The 16651-nt window shown below is 40.5% G+C and overlaps 1 protein-coding gene across 12 annotated transcripts in view; it reads right to left on the bottom strand.

Annotated features, from left to right (window-relative positions):
* The window catches only part of dst (dystonin), a 97802-nt gene that overhangs the window by 62394 nt on the left and 18757 nt on the right, over positions 1-16651 (bottom strand). For 4 of the 12 annotated variants that reach the window (XM_035663963.1, XM_035663957.1, XM_035663959.1 and 1 more), the window contains 19 exons: positions 14122-14199; positions 12593-12685; positions 6173-6339; positions 5896-6008; positions 5613-5719; positions 5403-5522; positions 4933-5028; positions 4709-4836; positions 3083-3176; positions 2825-2979; positions 2273-2741; positions 2053-2181; positions 1812-1889; positions 1558-1719; positions 1187-1291; positions 910-1005; positions 698-823; positions 457-609; positions 202-356 (listed from right to left, as the gene is read on the bottom strand). In XM_035663963.1, coding sequence (XP_035519856.1) covers positions 202-356; positions 457-609; positions 698-823; positions 910-1005; positions 1187-1291; positions 1558-1719; positions 1812-1889; positions 2053-2181; positions 2273-2741; positions 2825-2979; positions 3083-3176; positions 4709-4836; positions 4933-5028; positions 5403-5522; positions 5613-5719; positions 5896-6008; positions 6173-6339; positions 12593-12685; positions 14122-14199 — 2624 coding nt within the window. Of the gene's footprint in view, positions 1-201; positions 357-456; positions 610-697; positions 824-909; positions 1006-1186; positions 1292-1557; positions 1720-1811; positions 1890-2052; positions 2182-2272; positions 2742-2824; positions 2980-3082; positions 3177-4708; positions 4837-4932; positions 5029-5402; positions 5523-5612; positions 5720-5895; positions 6009-6172; positions 6340-8657; positions 9755-12592; positions 12686-14121; positions 14200-15547; positions 15647-16651 lie in introns of those variants that run through there. The other 8 variants (XM_035663953.1, XM_035663962.1, XM_035663958.1 and 5 more) reach the window with 6 other exon arrangements.

Below are 16651 nucleotides of genomic sequence, written 5' to 3'. Positions count from 1 at the left end.
GCTTATAACCTGATTATATATGTTGCTATATATAATTTTTTTCATTATAATTTTTTTTTATAGTTATTCAGTAATTTTAAACAATTCCAGTGTTCATTGTTTTTCTTGATATTTTCGTATGAATTACAATCAACTCAAATAAAGCCTATTGAATTGAATTGAATTGATATTCCAGACACAAAATGAACTCTAGCATCTCACCTTGTAGCCATATCAACAGCCTCTTTGTTGGGCGGAGGCACAGTGAAACACACAGAGGGCACCATGGCCTCATTCCCTGCTGGGTTGATGACTTTCCACTTGGCCCGGTGAGAGTTGTTGGCCAACACACACTCGTCATCTTTATAAATGGTAATCTGAAAGAGTTGTGATAAAAACACAGCACAGATTTACAATAAAGCTTGAACAAGCTGAGATTAAATGTGGCGTAATATGGCTCAGAAGACTTCTGCGTACCTCTATCTGTCGATAATCACAGATAGCTTTAACAGGGATGGAGGATCTCACAGGGCTTTCAGGGTTCCTGGGTCTGAGCTGCACAATATTCTTGGCCCTGCCCACTAACCCAGCTACAGTGCTGCGGTACTGAAGTAGCTGCTCTTTCTCATCCTAGAGACACAGCAAACAAAAAAAAGGTTGTTTATTTTTATTCTTATCTCTACATGCACACACACTTTGTATCTTTCTATCAGTTTACCATGGACTCCTGAATGAGATCCTCCAGTCTGTGCAAGCTGCTTGTTCGATCACAGCTGTATTTTCTTTGAATGGCATCTTGCAGGCTCTTAAGGTAGTCCATGGACTCTTTGGCATCACTGAAAAACTGCACAAGGGGAAAAGAGTGAGAAATTAGATATGATGAAACTAATACACTTTGCTGAACTGACTGAAAAATGGGCAGCGACTCACCTCAAAATAAACGGCATTCTCCTTGAGATGCTGTTCTACACATGAGCAGAGCTGTAAAATCCAGCTCCACTGCGTCTGCATGGCAGCTCTGTATGCCTGGGAGAGATACAGCAACCATTATCCTGGTGTAATAGCTGGAAAATTACAAGACTACAAGACTTCATTATCTTTTAATCATTGTGGTCGTTGAATGCAGGGTGGAGACACTGCTCCCATTCCAAAAGTTAGAATCTAATTGTCATAATGACCGCAGAGGTGAGACAGAAACAGGACTTACTTCAATAGTGAGTCTGGCTGGGTGGTTCTTGAGCATAAGGCGTTCTGCCTTGTCCTGCACAGACTTGATCACTTCCTCCTTTTCATCCAGCTCCCTCATCAGGTCCTGTATGAAAGACATTAAAGCTGAGTATCTCTGGTATCCAGCCGTGGCAAAGCACCAGTCACTCCATCCTCTCCCACAATCTCATATCCTGTCTCTCAGCGCCAAGTATGAAGTTAATCATTCAACAATACACAAATCCCTTCACTTCATGAATGCAGCTGTAACAGAGCCAAACAACAACTAAACGAACTGTTAGAACAAGTCCTTGCAATTCTGTCTGCACGGAAGATTACACAGATTAAGTTACAGTTAATTAAAATACTGACAGCATGGTAGTCTCTTTTCTTGGAGATGTTGCTGTTGCGATCACTCCAGTCGAAGGCAACCTCCTCTTCCTCCTTCTCATTCAGCCAGATGAGCTCCTGAGTTGCCTGTGACACAAAGTCATGCAGGCTTTCCAGGTGGCTTTGCCGCTCTCTTGAACAGCTCTGAAAGGAACAGGCGTTCATAAAAGTCAGGCTACAAAAACTAAATCAATATTTAATGGCATTTAATAGCAATCATACGAGAGATCACTTACCAATAGCCTTTCATACTGCTTTTCCAGTTTGTTGAGTTTGTCTGAATAAGTTAGTTTCAGGGGTAAGTTCATCTGAATCTGAGAAAAGAAAAACAACATGTTTTGGTTTGTTTTAGTTTCTTCTGCAGAAAGTTATGGCAGCTAACTTTCAAACTAACATTTCGGTTTCAGATTATATATATTTATACATATATATATATATAAAACTAAGGTTATATGCAAGACACAGAGAAATGCTTACCTCACTCAGTTTGGCATCTTTAAGACTCATTTGAAAATCTTCAATGGCTCTATGTACACTTTTGTGGTTCTCTAAATGCATTTCCACACTTGGCAAATCAGAGCCCCACTCTGAACGATCCAGCTGCAACTTTAAGACGAAGACAAAACAAATATTCAGTATGTTGTTTTTACAATTAAAGCTACAGCGCATTACAAACAAACTGATGGTGACGACTCACTTGCATCTCTTCCACCCAGTTCAGGAGGTCCTGAACAAATTTCATGTTGACCTCCTCTTCTGTCATGTTGGAGTCTGCCAGTGAGGATTTGAGTAAGGGCTTGCGGATCTGCATGTGTTTTAATTGCCTGAGGCTGCCCGGGTCCATGCCGCCACCACTCCCCATGTAGCTCTGGACTGAAGTGGGCTGCAAACCAGGGGTCAAGGCAGGGGTCAAAGACGGGGTGAGGCACGGTGTAAGGCTAGAGGTGAATGTGGACCCAGGGGTGCCTAACCCCCCCGGAGTGAGTGCAGGAGTAAGGGCTGGTGTCAGGCTTGTGTTGATGTTCTGCGAGAAGCCCGAGTTGAGGCTTTGTGTGATGCCAGAGATCATCATTTTGGTTTGCTCTGTTGTCAGGGTGCGACCTTTGCTGTACACGGACGAACACTCGGCTCTCAGGGCTAGGAGCTCATCCCGGAGTTTTGATACCCTGTGTTAAAAAAGGAACAATGATATGAGATGTTGTAATGTGAATTCAGCATGTTATTTTTTGCAAGAAGATATACTCTGTACCTTTGGACAAGTTGATCTGCAAAGGGGAATTTCCCGTCCAGGAGAATCTGGATGTCCACCACTTGTTGTCTGAGGATATTCTCACACTCCAAAAGGTAGCCGGCAATCTCAGCCTCATTAAGGAACTGAATACCAGACTCAAGACGTTTTGCATCCTTAGACGGAAACGAAAAAAGGGACTGAAATCTCAAGACAAAGAATGTACACTTACTTAATGTAAGTTGTGATAAAATACCACAGAGTTTGCACAAAACTTACAGACTGCAGGGCAGTTCTTGCCAATGCCAGCTTGTCCTCTCCGTTAACACAGTCCCGCTGGACCCTGTTGGCAATCTGTTGCAACATTTCAAGCCTGCATAAACAAAAAGATGAAATTGTTAGTTTACAAGCTGTTATCACTACAATAAAAACACAAGCCAAGCACACTGCAGCCTCACCTGGATCCATAGGCAATGTTGTTATTGAGAAAGACTGAGCTGTTAATTTGTAAAGGCTCGCTGAGAATGGTGTCATTGGAGCCAAAACTGGTGAAGCTACTGTTGCTAACAGATGAGATACCGCTCAAATAGGCCATCTTCCTTTACATGTTAAGCTACTGCTGCTATTCCCGGCCACTCAAACAATCACTGTTACATTTGTCATCTGGATCATCCGTCTGAAAGGATCCCGGCCTCGAGAATTTGCAGAGCTAACTGACAGAGCTGCTTTCAACTCGCTCATATTTATAGCACTGCAGCCAGGTGAGGAGCGTGAAAGATGAATCCCACCCTGGAATAATGTGCTGCCCTTGGGGGCTAAAAATTACATAGCAGGTTGAGACAGTACACCTTTCTACGAGCTGAGACTGTATAAAGCCCTGCCAAACTGCTGTAACTTCTGTTTCTGCCAGTTTTCACCACACCCAACATTAAAGCTGTAAATACGGTGTGTTTATAGACCACAAAGGCAGGAATGGAGATGTAAACTTGCCTTAACTATTGTCAACAGAGAATTTACAAGTCTAAAAGATGACATTTGAGTTTCCATGGAAATAAAATCAACTGCAAACAACCACTGATGGAAACAGGGCACCAGATAGAGCTCAAAAACTTGACTGAGCATGCCATAAGAAAGCAGTCACTCTATAATATCAGAAACTATCCTCACTGAAGCATCATATGTCATTAAATGATGATGATCTGTCTTGTAAGCATTTTGCAAGTTTCTTCCTTTTTAAAGAAACTAGATACTCAATCATACATGACTTTGTTCCTGAACCGCAGAACATTAAAAACACTATTTTATTATACAAGATTCATTTGTTTGCTGCTTATCTTCACTCAATCACTCAATCATCTGTTAATAGTGAAAACAAAACTCAGTCTTATCATATGCTGGCAGCTATAAATCTGATGGAGAAATATTGTGCAGAGCAGCTCATAAATATGTTCATATATTCATCAATCATATCAAAATGTGCCACGGTTCAGTGAGGGGATTTCTACTTTAAAACCAAACTAACCCTCAGTGTCTGGTTTCAGCAGAGACATTAGTGGGCTTGCAATATGATGCTAGAGCACTCCACCTGCACCAACCAGAAAATGTTATGCTGACTCATGCAGCATGTTTGCTCCTTTAGATATATACTGTATGAAAAGCTTTTCATTTAGACATCAGTATTTCTTGCTTTAAATCCTTACATGTTGCCCTCAAACACACACACATATTTTATCTTATCAAACACCAGCTACGTGTCTCATAAATACTGTTAAATGTTAAATGCTGACTCTTGGCTGACAAGTAACCCGTAATATTAGGCTATAAAGACTATAAAGATTAGATATTAAATCACATTAGTTACGGCAGGCAAAACAAAGTATTAGTACGTTCCACGGCTGCACATACCTTTCCACCTCAGGCCTCAGGCTCTTCTCTCTCTCCAGCATGGCAATAATTAATTTACCCCATTCCTTCTCCACGTCATTAGGATGATGACCCTGGGGTAACTGAATACGCCCAAACTCGATCCACATCTGACAGATACACCACAAACACAGACTCATTATCACTACAATGTGTAAGGCTACAAAAACCAAAGCAATGTGCTATTCTGGTTTGCATTTGTTTACCTCAAGCATTTTATAGAGATTCTTGATTTTTGTCTTCTCGTTCTCTTTCAGTGGGATTTCATGTTCTTTAAACTGCAGATACTGTGTATAAAGTGCCTGTAAAAGAAAGCAGAAATTAAAATAAGAATGTAATTTTTCTGCACTTGCACCACAAAGCATCAGAAGAGATATCAACCAGGAAAAATGACTCCATGATACGTTCATATTGTCCCTTTGTCTTTGAAACAGCTGTGTAAAAGTGCCTTTACTGATAAAACCTATTGACTTCTTGCAGCAAATGGATGCTGCTGCTCTCTCATATCCATCAATATCACTTTAAGTCTCAGTTACAGCAGATATGCGCTGCATGTGGGCAATCTGAAGCAGACAATTATCCTTCACCTTACTGACACTATATGCAGGTTCTAAGCACAAGAGCTGAGACTTACACAAAATAAAGCTAATAACAATAACGATAAAACCCTCAATACCTTGAGTTCCACAGGGTTGTTGGGGAATGATCTATCTGACATTATGGCCACATTGTGTTTGATCCACTGGCTGAGGTATTTGATCATGTTCTGGTACTCCACCCATTTGATATCAACATCCTGTTCAGAGAAAAAGGATCATCAGCCATAAATCACTTTTCAGCACTTGGATTGGGTGGAGTTACTGGTGGGCCAATGTCATTAACTTACATTAGGACTGATTCCATCAACACCATCGGGTACTTTGGGAAAGGCATCGTACAGCGTTGAGACGTACGTGATGACAGATTTTTCATCAGGAGACTGAACGTCTACGTCTGATGAGGGGAAAAAAATCCAAAAGGGTCAAAAATGCAACACATGACAACGAGCTGTACTCAGAGGAATTATTCCTCAAGCCAAAATCCAAGCTTCACTCCACATGATTTATAGCACAAAAATGTTGAAATGGTTTCTGAGTCAAAACTAAAATGACAGTGTGTATGGATCTCACCCTCGGGGTCCAGCAGTCTGGCCACCCCCAGCTGCTCAGCTGCACTAAACGCATGCTCCAAATTTGATCGGTTGGTCTGTGTCGACACATAACTCATGTCAACCATGTCCGGCCTGCGGTAGAGAGAAAGAGAGACCAGTAAGGCATGAAAAACAAGGCATACCAACTAAAGGAGAGAGGACAGAAGACCAGTAAACCCAGTCTATTATATACTGTAGGTGTTATTCAGCTTTACTGTTCTGTAAAAACCCCTCCTGTTTCTTCGCTGTTACAGTACCTGTATTTATGAATGATGGCGTTTAATAGCCTCCCATCCCTCCAGGAGGTTGTGAAGTTATCGCATCGTACGCCTACATAGCCCTCTGTTATCTGCTTGGACCAGAGCAGCAGCCTCTCCTTGGCTGTCATGTCCTCGGACTCCCCTGTCACGTGGATCTCCGAGATCTGTCACAAAGAGAAATAAAAGACGTAAAATAAAAGACATTTGTGGATGATGACCCTGCAAGATTAAGACCTCACTATACTGAGAGGTAACAATAACAGCAACACCTTGAAATATAAAGCAATCAAATGTAACAACCCCACAAGCTACAGCCTTAGAAATACATCTGCATTAAAAAGAGATCACAAAAATTGTATGTATTTTACAAAAAAGACAAAAAAATGAGTTATTTATTTCATAAAACACAAGACTCAAGAGTGAATTAGGTGTAAATGAGGTGAAAGTTTCCTTATCTGCTACATTAACAGCTGTTCACACTTTGTAGAAAATGTCAGCAGGTCAGAAGTGTGAGAAAGAGTTGTATAATAAATTACCCAATAGTTTTACAACATGTTGTACTGATGATTAAAATGACCTCAAACAAACAGTGCCACTTCACAGGTTGAGTTCCAGTGTTGTTGGCATGCAGGGTTTAAAGCAAATTCATGGCATCAATAGTTTCTATCTACAGTCCACACCACATACAGTAATATTGATTTAAGCCTTTGAAGACTTTTTCCTGTAACACGCATTCCAAACAACCAAAATTACAGAAACACCATATGACGGAAATCATTCTGTTGGAAGGCACATGGAATACATCTCGGAAAATGTGTTTATATTTTACACATCACAGAAAATGGTAAATCACAACATGGTTTAAACAGCAACCAAGAACAGAGAGACTCGGGGAGTACATTTTCCAAGATAAACTTCAATCAATCAATCAACCAATCAACCTCTATTGTCCCCCGAGGGGGGGATTTGCAGCCAGGTGCCGTCAGTCATGAAAACAGCAGTGAAAAACAGAGATGGTAACAGTCAGGCATACAAAACACTGCAGCTCAGACAAGACGAACACAGATACAAGTAACGATAGAAGATATCACCCCCACCCACAGATCAGCCTATACAGATTAATGTATAACTTCCACTGCCTGGAACATTTCTACAGTCCAGACAGAGTATGACAGGAGTTTAACAGGCCCACAGCCACCAAAACAAGGGCTGATTTTGTCCTTTTAGTCCAGCTGGAACCTTAAACAAAAGGATGATCTGACCTTCCTAATAACACATAAATGTATAAATGTTAAAGAGCTGAATTTTAATGGATACTTTGACAAGACATTTGAGTCTGTTTCTACAGAACTGGCTAATGTTTACATACCCACCACAATGCAAAAGGATAAAGCAGATTCAATAAGACCACAATAACCCTAAAAGAGTTAATTTTTCTAAGAAAATAAAGACACTGTTAATTCTTTCTTTCAAACAAAATTAGTTTCAAAACACAGTTTGCTGCCAATAACTGTCCCAAGATATTTGTAGTTATCTACCAGACAATCCTGTGCTTTGCTTTTTTTTTAACACAAAGATAAAGGAATTACTGTTATACAGTGCTACTACAATACAAAGTCTGCTACACCACAACCCTGCTATTGTAAAAGACTGACAGTCACTGTATCAGCAGCACATTTTTTTAATTCTGATACAAAGTCTGGCATTCATTCGTGTAGAAAATATAAAGCGGGAACAAACATCAACCCACTAAAGAACCAGTGGACTTAGAATAAATACCACTTACTTTCACACACTTAAGCCTCTTAATGACCCACTGTAATCACTATAATATCAAACAGAACCAATTGTTCTAGTGGGAATAAGTTAATTAATACAATAAGACATGATCATGCTCTGAATGAACTCAACAAAACCAAAGCCCCACCAATAAATCTGAAAAACACAGAATAGGAGACACTCCAAAACTGATCTTACAATGAGCTTTTAAATTTAAATAAAAAATTTCAAGGGTCACTTTTCCATTATACATATATAGGTATAATTTATTTGGTTTATTGATTGGAATTGTGTATGTCAACATACTGTTTCTGTCTCGACAAACATAAATATTTTAACATTAGTTTCAGGTAAATCTGGTTATCCTGCTTAAGTACTGTTACATAATCTTCTGTACAGGTGATGCCTGTGGTGTAAATACATCCTATAAAATGATCTTTGAGTTACTGTGTGTCCAAGAATGACTGGGATGCTGACCATGGGGTATAAAATTAAGTAATTAGGAAACTATTTTAAAAAAATGAACTGCTGTTGCTCTAAAGAACTGCTTTATTTGAGATATTTATTCTCCAAAGTGTTTTAACTTACATGATTTAAACACCAGCCCTGCTATGTTCAAGTTACATTATACCCCAATCAAACCCTTATTAATCTATCAGGATTCACACTCCAAATGGCTATAAATAACACGTTATAAGTTTACCTCGTGATGGGTTGAAATACATTTGGCAGGAGCTGGAAGACGCTCTACGTAACCAGAGCAGGTGTAGGCCCTCCGTCTCCTCCTCCTGTGTGCTTGTGAGCCCCATATAATCTTGGCAAACATTTCCTCACTCCCAGGTCTGTCATTACCCCTCAGAGTCCGCAGCATGTGCTCCACTGCTCCAAAGCTAACAGCCCTCCTTAACTGGCGCTGTAGCAGCTTCTTCACAAGCAGACCCTCCTTAGCTGAGGCACCCCTGGAAGTTGTGTTAATGCCACGAAGCTTTCCTTCTACGGTGGACCTGCTTCTTTCACTGTCTGTCTGCTCTGTGGAAAGCCTTCCCAACCTGTAAGCTAACCTCTTGCCAACAATTTGATTACAGGAATCTCTGAGGATTAAAACTGGTACCTCTCCAACATAGACACCCTTGCTGATGCTTTCTTGTCTGGATAGATGTGTCTCCACCTGTGATGATTTATCGGTCTCTGCTTGGGACTTCTCTGGGTTCCCATGTGGGCCATCTAGAGGCTCTACGCCACTGCAGATAGCCTCACTATTAACAGCCTCACTTCCAGGTCTCCTGAGAGATTCAACAGGCTGGAAACCCTCCGATTTCCTCTTCTTCCTCTGAAAATAGCGACGGCCTTTCAGTTCCTTAGATTCAGGTCTCAGTGGAGCCTTCTTGGGGTCGACATAGCATTCCTCTTTAGGCCCTCGGACACAGCCACAGATGTTTCCCATGGCTGACAGTCATACAGTCTCACCCATTGACAGTGAACTCCCAACAGCGAGCTGTTTTCAGGCAAAGTATCCAGTGAGCTCTGCTTGATCTGAAGAGCCACTATCTCATTGACAGAAAGCCATTTTCACTCAGAGCAACGAGCACACAATAAGCAGTGGCAGACAACCCGGCAGCCAGAGATAAAGCTCCACTCAGGGCAGAGTTGACTTTTTCCTTTCATTGACTCTGAGAGACTCACAGCTGAGATCTGGTCAGATTCTCTCTCTCCCTCTCCCTCTCTCTCCCTAACTGCATTTCTCTCTTGCTCGCATGCTCTCTCTTGGGTCTCTCCTCTGACACCGGAATCCTTTCTGACCTTTGATACATTTCCCTGGCTTTGCTAATCCAGCAGAAACACCATAAATGCACACACAGACGTGGCACACGTGCTTATAGCTCTCAGCTGAGCAAGAATGAAAAAGACTTGTGGACAGACCTGTTTCGGGCTGGCTAGTCTGCTTCGTCTACACAGTAAACATGCGCACTTCACAGCTGCCTCTTAAGTTTCCTAATATTTGTGTCTGTGATGAGGGGTGAAGGGAGGACAAGGGATGGCCACCTATTATGCTGTGAGAAACTTTGGCTCAGCAAGTCTGGCTGCATGAACCAGAACAGAGTCCCAGCCGGTCAGAAAGGCTTTGAAAAACAGAACAGCGTAGGTCAACGAGAGCAGCAGAAGCAGAGGCAAATCCGAGCTGGACAACAACATGCTTTCACTTTGTCTATTAATCAAGCTACGTACAATGGCAGAGCCAGAGGTGGGGCTTAAGTCCAATGGTTTAAACAAACACTATTATCGGAGCAGATCACCACCGCCGCAGTTCACAAGCGAGCAAATGCTCTGACCAGGAAGTGATTCACCATATAAAACCATTACAACAACTAGCGTGTGAAACAAGCCCACTGTAGAGGGAATCTATCGATCCTCTAATTACATGGCAAAAAGAGGAAAATGTAGCATGTGAAACAGTAAACATATTGCCACCACATAGCCCAACTAAAAATAACAGTGTGCCCCTCTGAGCTTACAATATTTAAACGCCAGTGAAGTTTCCCTGAAGGTCAAAGTCACCTGACAAACAACACAGTTCAAACTACAGTGTATTGATAACTCCAACTGCAACCTATGGCCAGGATATGGTCAAACTATCAAATACTGGTATTACTGCAGTATTAGATCATGCTATTTTTCAATAAAATTAGGCTTTATAGCATTTGTATGACTTATATAGCCTTACTTGCTACAGGTTTTATTTCAGTGACAAAGTTTTAATAAGAGTGAATGAATGGAATGCAACGAACCATCAGACACATCATAGTGACAGTCCATCAGGGCAAAATAAACAGACAAGACAAACAAGCACAGAAACACCTGACAGCAGTGCATTGTCATGGTGGCACACTGACACCAGCTAAACTAAAATACAAATTGCACTCTAGTGTTGTCAACGGCATGTTCCAGGTGAGAACAGAGTGTCGTAACCATTGTGAAGAATACAATAACAGTGGCAGCTTTGTGTAAAGAAATCAAGTTATTCTCAAAATCAATCTTATCTGTAGAGACGTGATCAAACAATGGATTGCGTCTGACACACCGTAACAGGTTGGGGTCAAACATAACAGGGTACACACCTTGTCAGTACTCTCAGTTTATATAAGTTAGTATTAAAAAAATAGCCTGCAGCAATAAGAAAAGCCCATAAAGTATGTCCCAAAAACCACACCTGTCGTTGACACAGGAACTGATCCTGGATGCTGAAAATACAGTCATATAAAAGCATGTAATATAAAAACAGTGTTCAATTCATGTTGTCAGCCTGCTGTCAGCTGTGCTTTTATAAGGCAAAGGTGTATCCTACAACTAAAGCACAACATTTCCTCCAGATGTGCCCTGCTATCCTTCCAAATCAAGAAGAAACAGGCCCATTGCTGCTGGTTTAAGTGCTCAAGGGCTTGCGTGAGACTGACAGCAGCAGGTGTTGGCATCATCTCTGACGCTAGCTGTCAGCATGTTTGAGACCAAGCAAAACTATATTAACTACTTTTTCCCTCATTATTACGTTGAGGGCATTAGTCATACAGATGCATTCTTGTTCTAAAATAACATACTAACTCACTACAAAGCTGCAAGTCTGAAAGACTATTGCAGTTCCCCTGTCCCCAACAAACCAACTGAGTCATGTAGCAAGGGCCAAGGATATTAATAATGCAATACAAGACAGTTAGAGAGAGGGAGAGAAGGGGACAGAGGGAGAAAGAAAGAGGGAGCATGAGTGAGAAATGTTGGATTTTGGATAGATACTGTAAATACATACCTGGCATGTACACACAGACCACCCCACTTGACATGATTTGTGTCACTCCAGCAATAAAATAAGAAACATCCCCAGAGAGAACATTTTTAAGAACATTCAGGGAGAGAAATAAACTCAGCCCGGAGCACAAAAAATCTCGAAAACCATCTCAACTCTCCAAACAGCAAAGGTTTTTGTAAGGTCATTTAAATGTCATGAATTGCACAGACAAATCAAAACTACAAGGCATTTCCCCCTGTATTCAAACATAGACTTGTTCTAACTGCGTGCAAGGACATTACCTACTACATACCAAGACATTTCTGCTATTAGAAACTGTCTGATGCTAACTTGTAAAGTTACAACTCAAGCTGAATCCAACATGAACAAGCCAGGTAAACACTAACATCACATATTACACCATATTCGTCATTATTTATGCTGCACAGCTTTGACACCTTGTGGTTAAAAGTCGAAACATCCACTGGGTGGGTGCATGAGGGTGTGAACTCATTTTAAAAGCAATAATCTGGAAGGACAGTTGCCAAGCTATTGCATAAATCAATCCCAAAACATGCCAGCATTTCTGTTGGACTGAAATATCTTTAAACTCCACAAAGACAAAGGTAACACCATTGAAAATCCTCTGCATTCAAATATCTAACATATGCAGCAGATCAACATCAAGCAGCATGTAAAGATACATACAAGTTTAAAATGAACAGCCCTTATCAGTTCGAAGTCATTGGTTACATGTAATACAAGGAACAGAAAGTATTAATCCACTCTCTGGGTAATAAATAATCTTAATTACTTGGCTATTAAAACCAAAAGAATGAGCATAGAATGCAAACACTGACCTGAAAGTGCAGAATTATGGTCCAGATCAATCCCAGGGTCAGTTTTGGGTTACCGTCTGTGATGTCGTCATTCCTGATATTTACAAGTTTGACCTGATGAGAGGAAACACATGACTGATATATTGCATTTTGACAATACCTCTATGTGTCCAAACCCTGCTCTAGAGTTTCTAAATAGATTTAGTTGGTTTATTAATCAAGTGCAAAATATTAGTGTAAGGGTCTATTTTGACAGGCTTGCCAGTCATTTTACAAAGACCACAAGGTGGCACAATAGTCAATATATTATGCCAGGGAACTGGCATAACTGTTACCGTAATCACATGGGTCTGAGCTGACAGATAGAATGACTGCTTGCTACTAATTAAATGCTATAAACCTGCTAAGACTGCTTTATCTACCACATATCAGAATGAAAAACGATGTGTATTTTAATAAATTCACAAACATTTATCAAAAAGCAGAGTCTGAATACATTCTTGTTTTAATGGAGCTATAATGCAGGACCAGCCTGATCATCTGTAATGGCTGTAATCAATAAGCTGCAGGGGGAGATTTAAGGAAGGTTAAACGGTGAGATCGTTTTACATTAATGACTACAGAGGCTGCATGGATGTGTCTGTTATGTACTGTAGTCAAAACAATAGAACAACTCATTTGTGACCATCTATGAATCCTTTGTCTCAAGCCTTACGTCACATCTGGCTACAGCTCAGCAAGGCTGTGTTCTTTATCACATCCTGACCGTGGTGGGGGAGGGGAGGCCAATCAAAGCTCTTTGAAACCCCGCTGATGGGATCTGTAGTCAGCACCCCTTAACTGCTGCTATTACAATTTGTGGCAACCGTATTGTAAATTCCATAAAGAAAGATGGAAAATGTCCAGCGGTCTGTGTGTGTGATGTTGGAGAATAGGCGGCGTCGAAGTAATCACCACTGAGTGTGGCTGTCCCAGTTCAATTACACGTGCGCCTTTGATTGCATTTGTTCACCTTAGTGTACAAGTGAACAAATCTCTCACAATGTAGCTGCAAAATACAATCCAGCAGCACATGAATTGATACATTCACATATGCTATTCAGCTGTAACCACCTTTTATGTAATTCACCAGGGCTGTTTGCAAAAAACTGGTGATATAAAAAGGGGTTATGATTCAATATATTGTAAGATGGTAAGTATGTGATACTGTAAGTAGGGTGATATATTACAATTTTTGGGAAGAGAAATCAAATTTTAGGAAAACATAGTATGAAGAAAACACCACCATGTGCACAAAACACTGCTGTCTAGTGTTTGGGGGTACAATAATCAATACAGTGTTTTTGAGGAACAATAAAATATCACAAAACAAAATATTGCAATACAATATTTCTCCGTATTTTCTTACAACTCTATAATTCACTATACGGAATTATATAAAAGTGTGACTTGGTTATGTGGACTTTCAGTTTCGAGATGCTGCTATGAATCCATGAGAGGACAGGAAAAGCAGGAACATTTCTTGAGAATGTACTTTTACTGATCCGTACCTGCCGCCTCTTCAAATAATCCAGTGCTATTTGTACATTCTGGAGTCTGTGGAACCGCATCCTCCCTCTCTCCCGAGGCTGTGGACATAAAGAGGGAAAAAGGAGCCATGTATAGTAATTAGGTTCTTCACCAACAACAGAGGACAAATAAAAAAAAAAAAAAAGATTAGTAGCATGAAGGACACAGGACATGCTTCCAGGTTCTTACCCGCTGATCTGGTGAGGTAAAGACTTAAAAGAACACAAAAAAATACTCTACCCACAACAGGAGTATCCATTTCTGCAGGCCCACTCAAAATCTGTGCATGTACAGAACATTTTCCACCATTTGCATCTCTAGAAATGTGCTCTTTCCATGTAATACCAAACCCAGTAGCCCTGCTAGTTAACACACTCTAACAGCTAAAGTGTACATAAAACACATGAATGCTTTGGTTTGCTGTGCTGTAGACACTAAATGTATTTTCTTTTTTATAAATAACAGCCGAATGCTGCATTCTTCGAGCAAGTACCCGATCTCTTGTGGCAAGTGCACGTGGACAGTCCGGGGCCACAGCATGAGGTAATGTAATGGAAAATGCATGAAAGCCAGGGTGCAGCAGCAGCGAGAGACTTGTGCTGCGTTCAGCCATATTTCTTAGTTGATAACAGCTGAGAGAAGAATCCCGCTCATCTCAATAGCAAAGCAGCAACATTTAATAAACCCCTCTCCCACGGCTGTCATTCAGTGAATCTCATTCACCTATGAAGCCCCTTTTGAGGTTTCAAAATGGCAGAATACCCACAAGCAGCAGATGAAAAATGTCCTGATGCTCACGAGGGTTCGAGGTGCTTTGATTGTATGGCTCAATGATGGCCAAACCCAGTGAAATGGATATAAAGACCCAAGCTTTATGGTCAATTTCATTTTTAATGGCTTTGCAAGGTCAGTGTTTGCCTGGGTCTAGACCCTTCAAATCTGCCCATTCCACCGAGTTAACGAGTTGTCAATTCTGTCTGATATCAGGCAAGGTCAGTGTGCATTTTTATTGGTTTCTCTTTTTTTTTTTGTCTCACATTTATGTTACAAAAGAAAATGTATGCATGGAGAGGCCTGGGTCTTTAGATCATGTGCACATTTCTCTGCATCATCGGATTCATCTGATCATATAAACAAAGATTTGGACATATTTTATTTCTTGATTAAAAGAAGTGGCATTATTAAACATAATGTTGCATAGAAATCACAAATGTAGCTAAATTGAGAAAGGGGGAACATTATTCTATTATCATATAGAAGAACTACAATGTCTGCTAAAGCAATTGTGTAAGACTAGAAAAAGACAAATCATACAGTGGGATTGTTTCTACACTCCTGTTAACTGGCCACAACACGCTCTGAATTAGTTTGTTAAAAGGGGGGGGGGGGGGGGCAAGCCACACGTACCCCCTTATCATCATCCATCGTGTCTCCATGCTGCTCAACTGCACATGCTTCTGTCCCACTCACCAACCGCAATGTCTTCAGAAAATCACGCTCCCTTGGCTTATCACCGAAAAGGCAACACATGGGGAAGAAAGGAAGACATGGACACACATGGCGGCCAAATCAAAGGAAGTTAGACAATGGACAGAAACCAATTAAAGAGAGGAGAACAGAAGAGGGGGAAAGTAGAAAGGAAACAGGATGTAAACAGAAAATAGATAGCCACTTAGAGGATGAAAGTTAGTCACACTGGAGAGGGAGGAACTGCTGAGGCTCCTTGCACAGGAATACATGCAGTTTTAATACAGTAAGGGACATTACAGCATGATAACATTATGGAACTGAACAAAGACTGTATTAACAAACTTCAGTATAAGATGAAAGAATGACACGTTAACAGAGAAATGAAATAATACTGCGAATAGCAACAACTGTTGGATAACATGCAGCACTTCAGTAGCCACTGTCTTAGGTCCAAATACTACAGCTACATACACTATGCAGCTATGTGCTCTATAAGGGAGGGATTGATACATATACATTCTAAACTACACAGAATCTGAGTCCTTGTGATTTCTACATGAAGGTACCGTACTGCTATAACAAGCCCATAAACCAAAGACTGAAAATTAAAACCTATTTTTGGTTCAAACATCATTTACGAACAATATTACAGAGTAACTCCATTTAAATCTCTCAGTTTTGCATTACAGAGTTCCCAAATGTGGTGACTCAAGAAACTATTATTACTATTTTATAATATTAAAAAAATACTACGTTTCTTTCCACATTTCTACAAATAAAATTTGGCTATTTTAACTTTTTGGCTGAATAACAGCTGGAAATAAACCTATTTGGCTCCTGGATAAACACTGTACAAGTAGACTTTCATATTTGTGGTTAAATAAATTCCACAAATATGAAACACTCTATGTCATTTCCTGGTCATTCCAAGTTTTGAAAAAGTGGAAATTGATTATACCGTTGCAGTGATTGGACTCACAACAACACTGCTCATGGTTGTAACATTATTCAATCAAATTGCAATTTCACAAAAAATGAAAA

The sequence above is a fragment of the Morone saxatilis genome, unplaced genomic scaffold, assembly GCF_004916995.1.
Source record: "Morone saxatilis isolate NCDOM2014 unplaced genomic scaffold, NCSU_SB_2.0 Contig19, whole genome shotgun sequence".
Lineage (NCBI taxonomy): Eukaryota > Metazoa > Chordata > Actinopteri > Moronidae > Morone > Morone saxatilis.
This window is presented reverse-complemented; position numbering and strand designations above follow the sequence as displayed.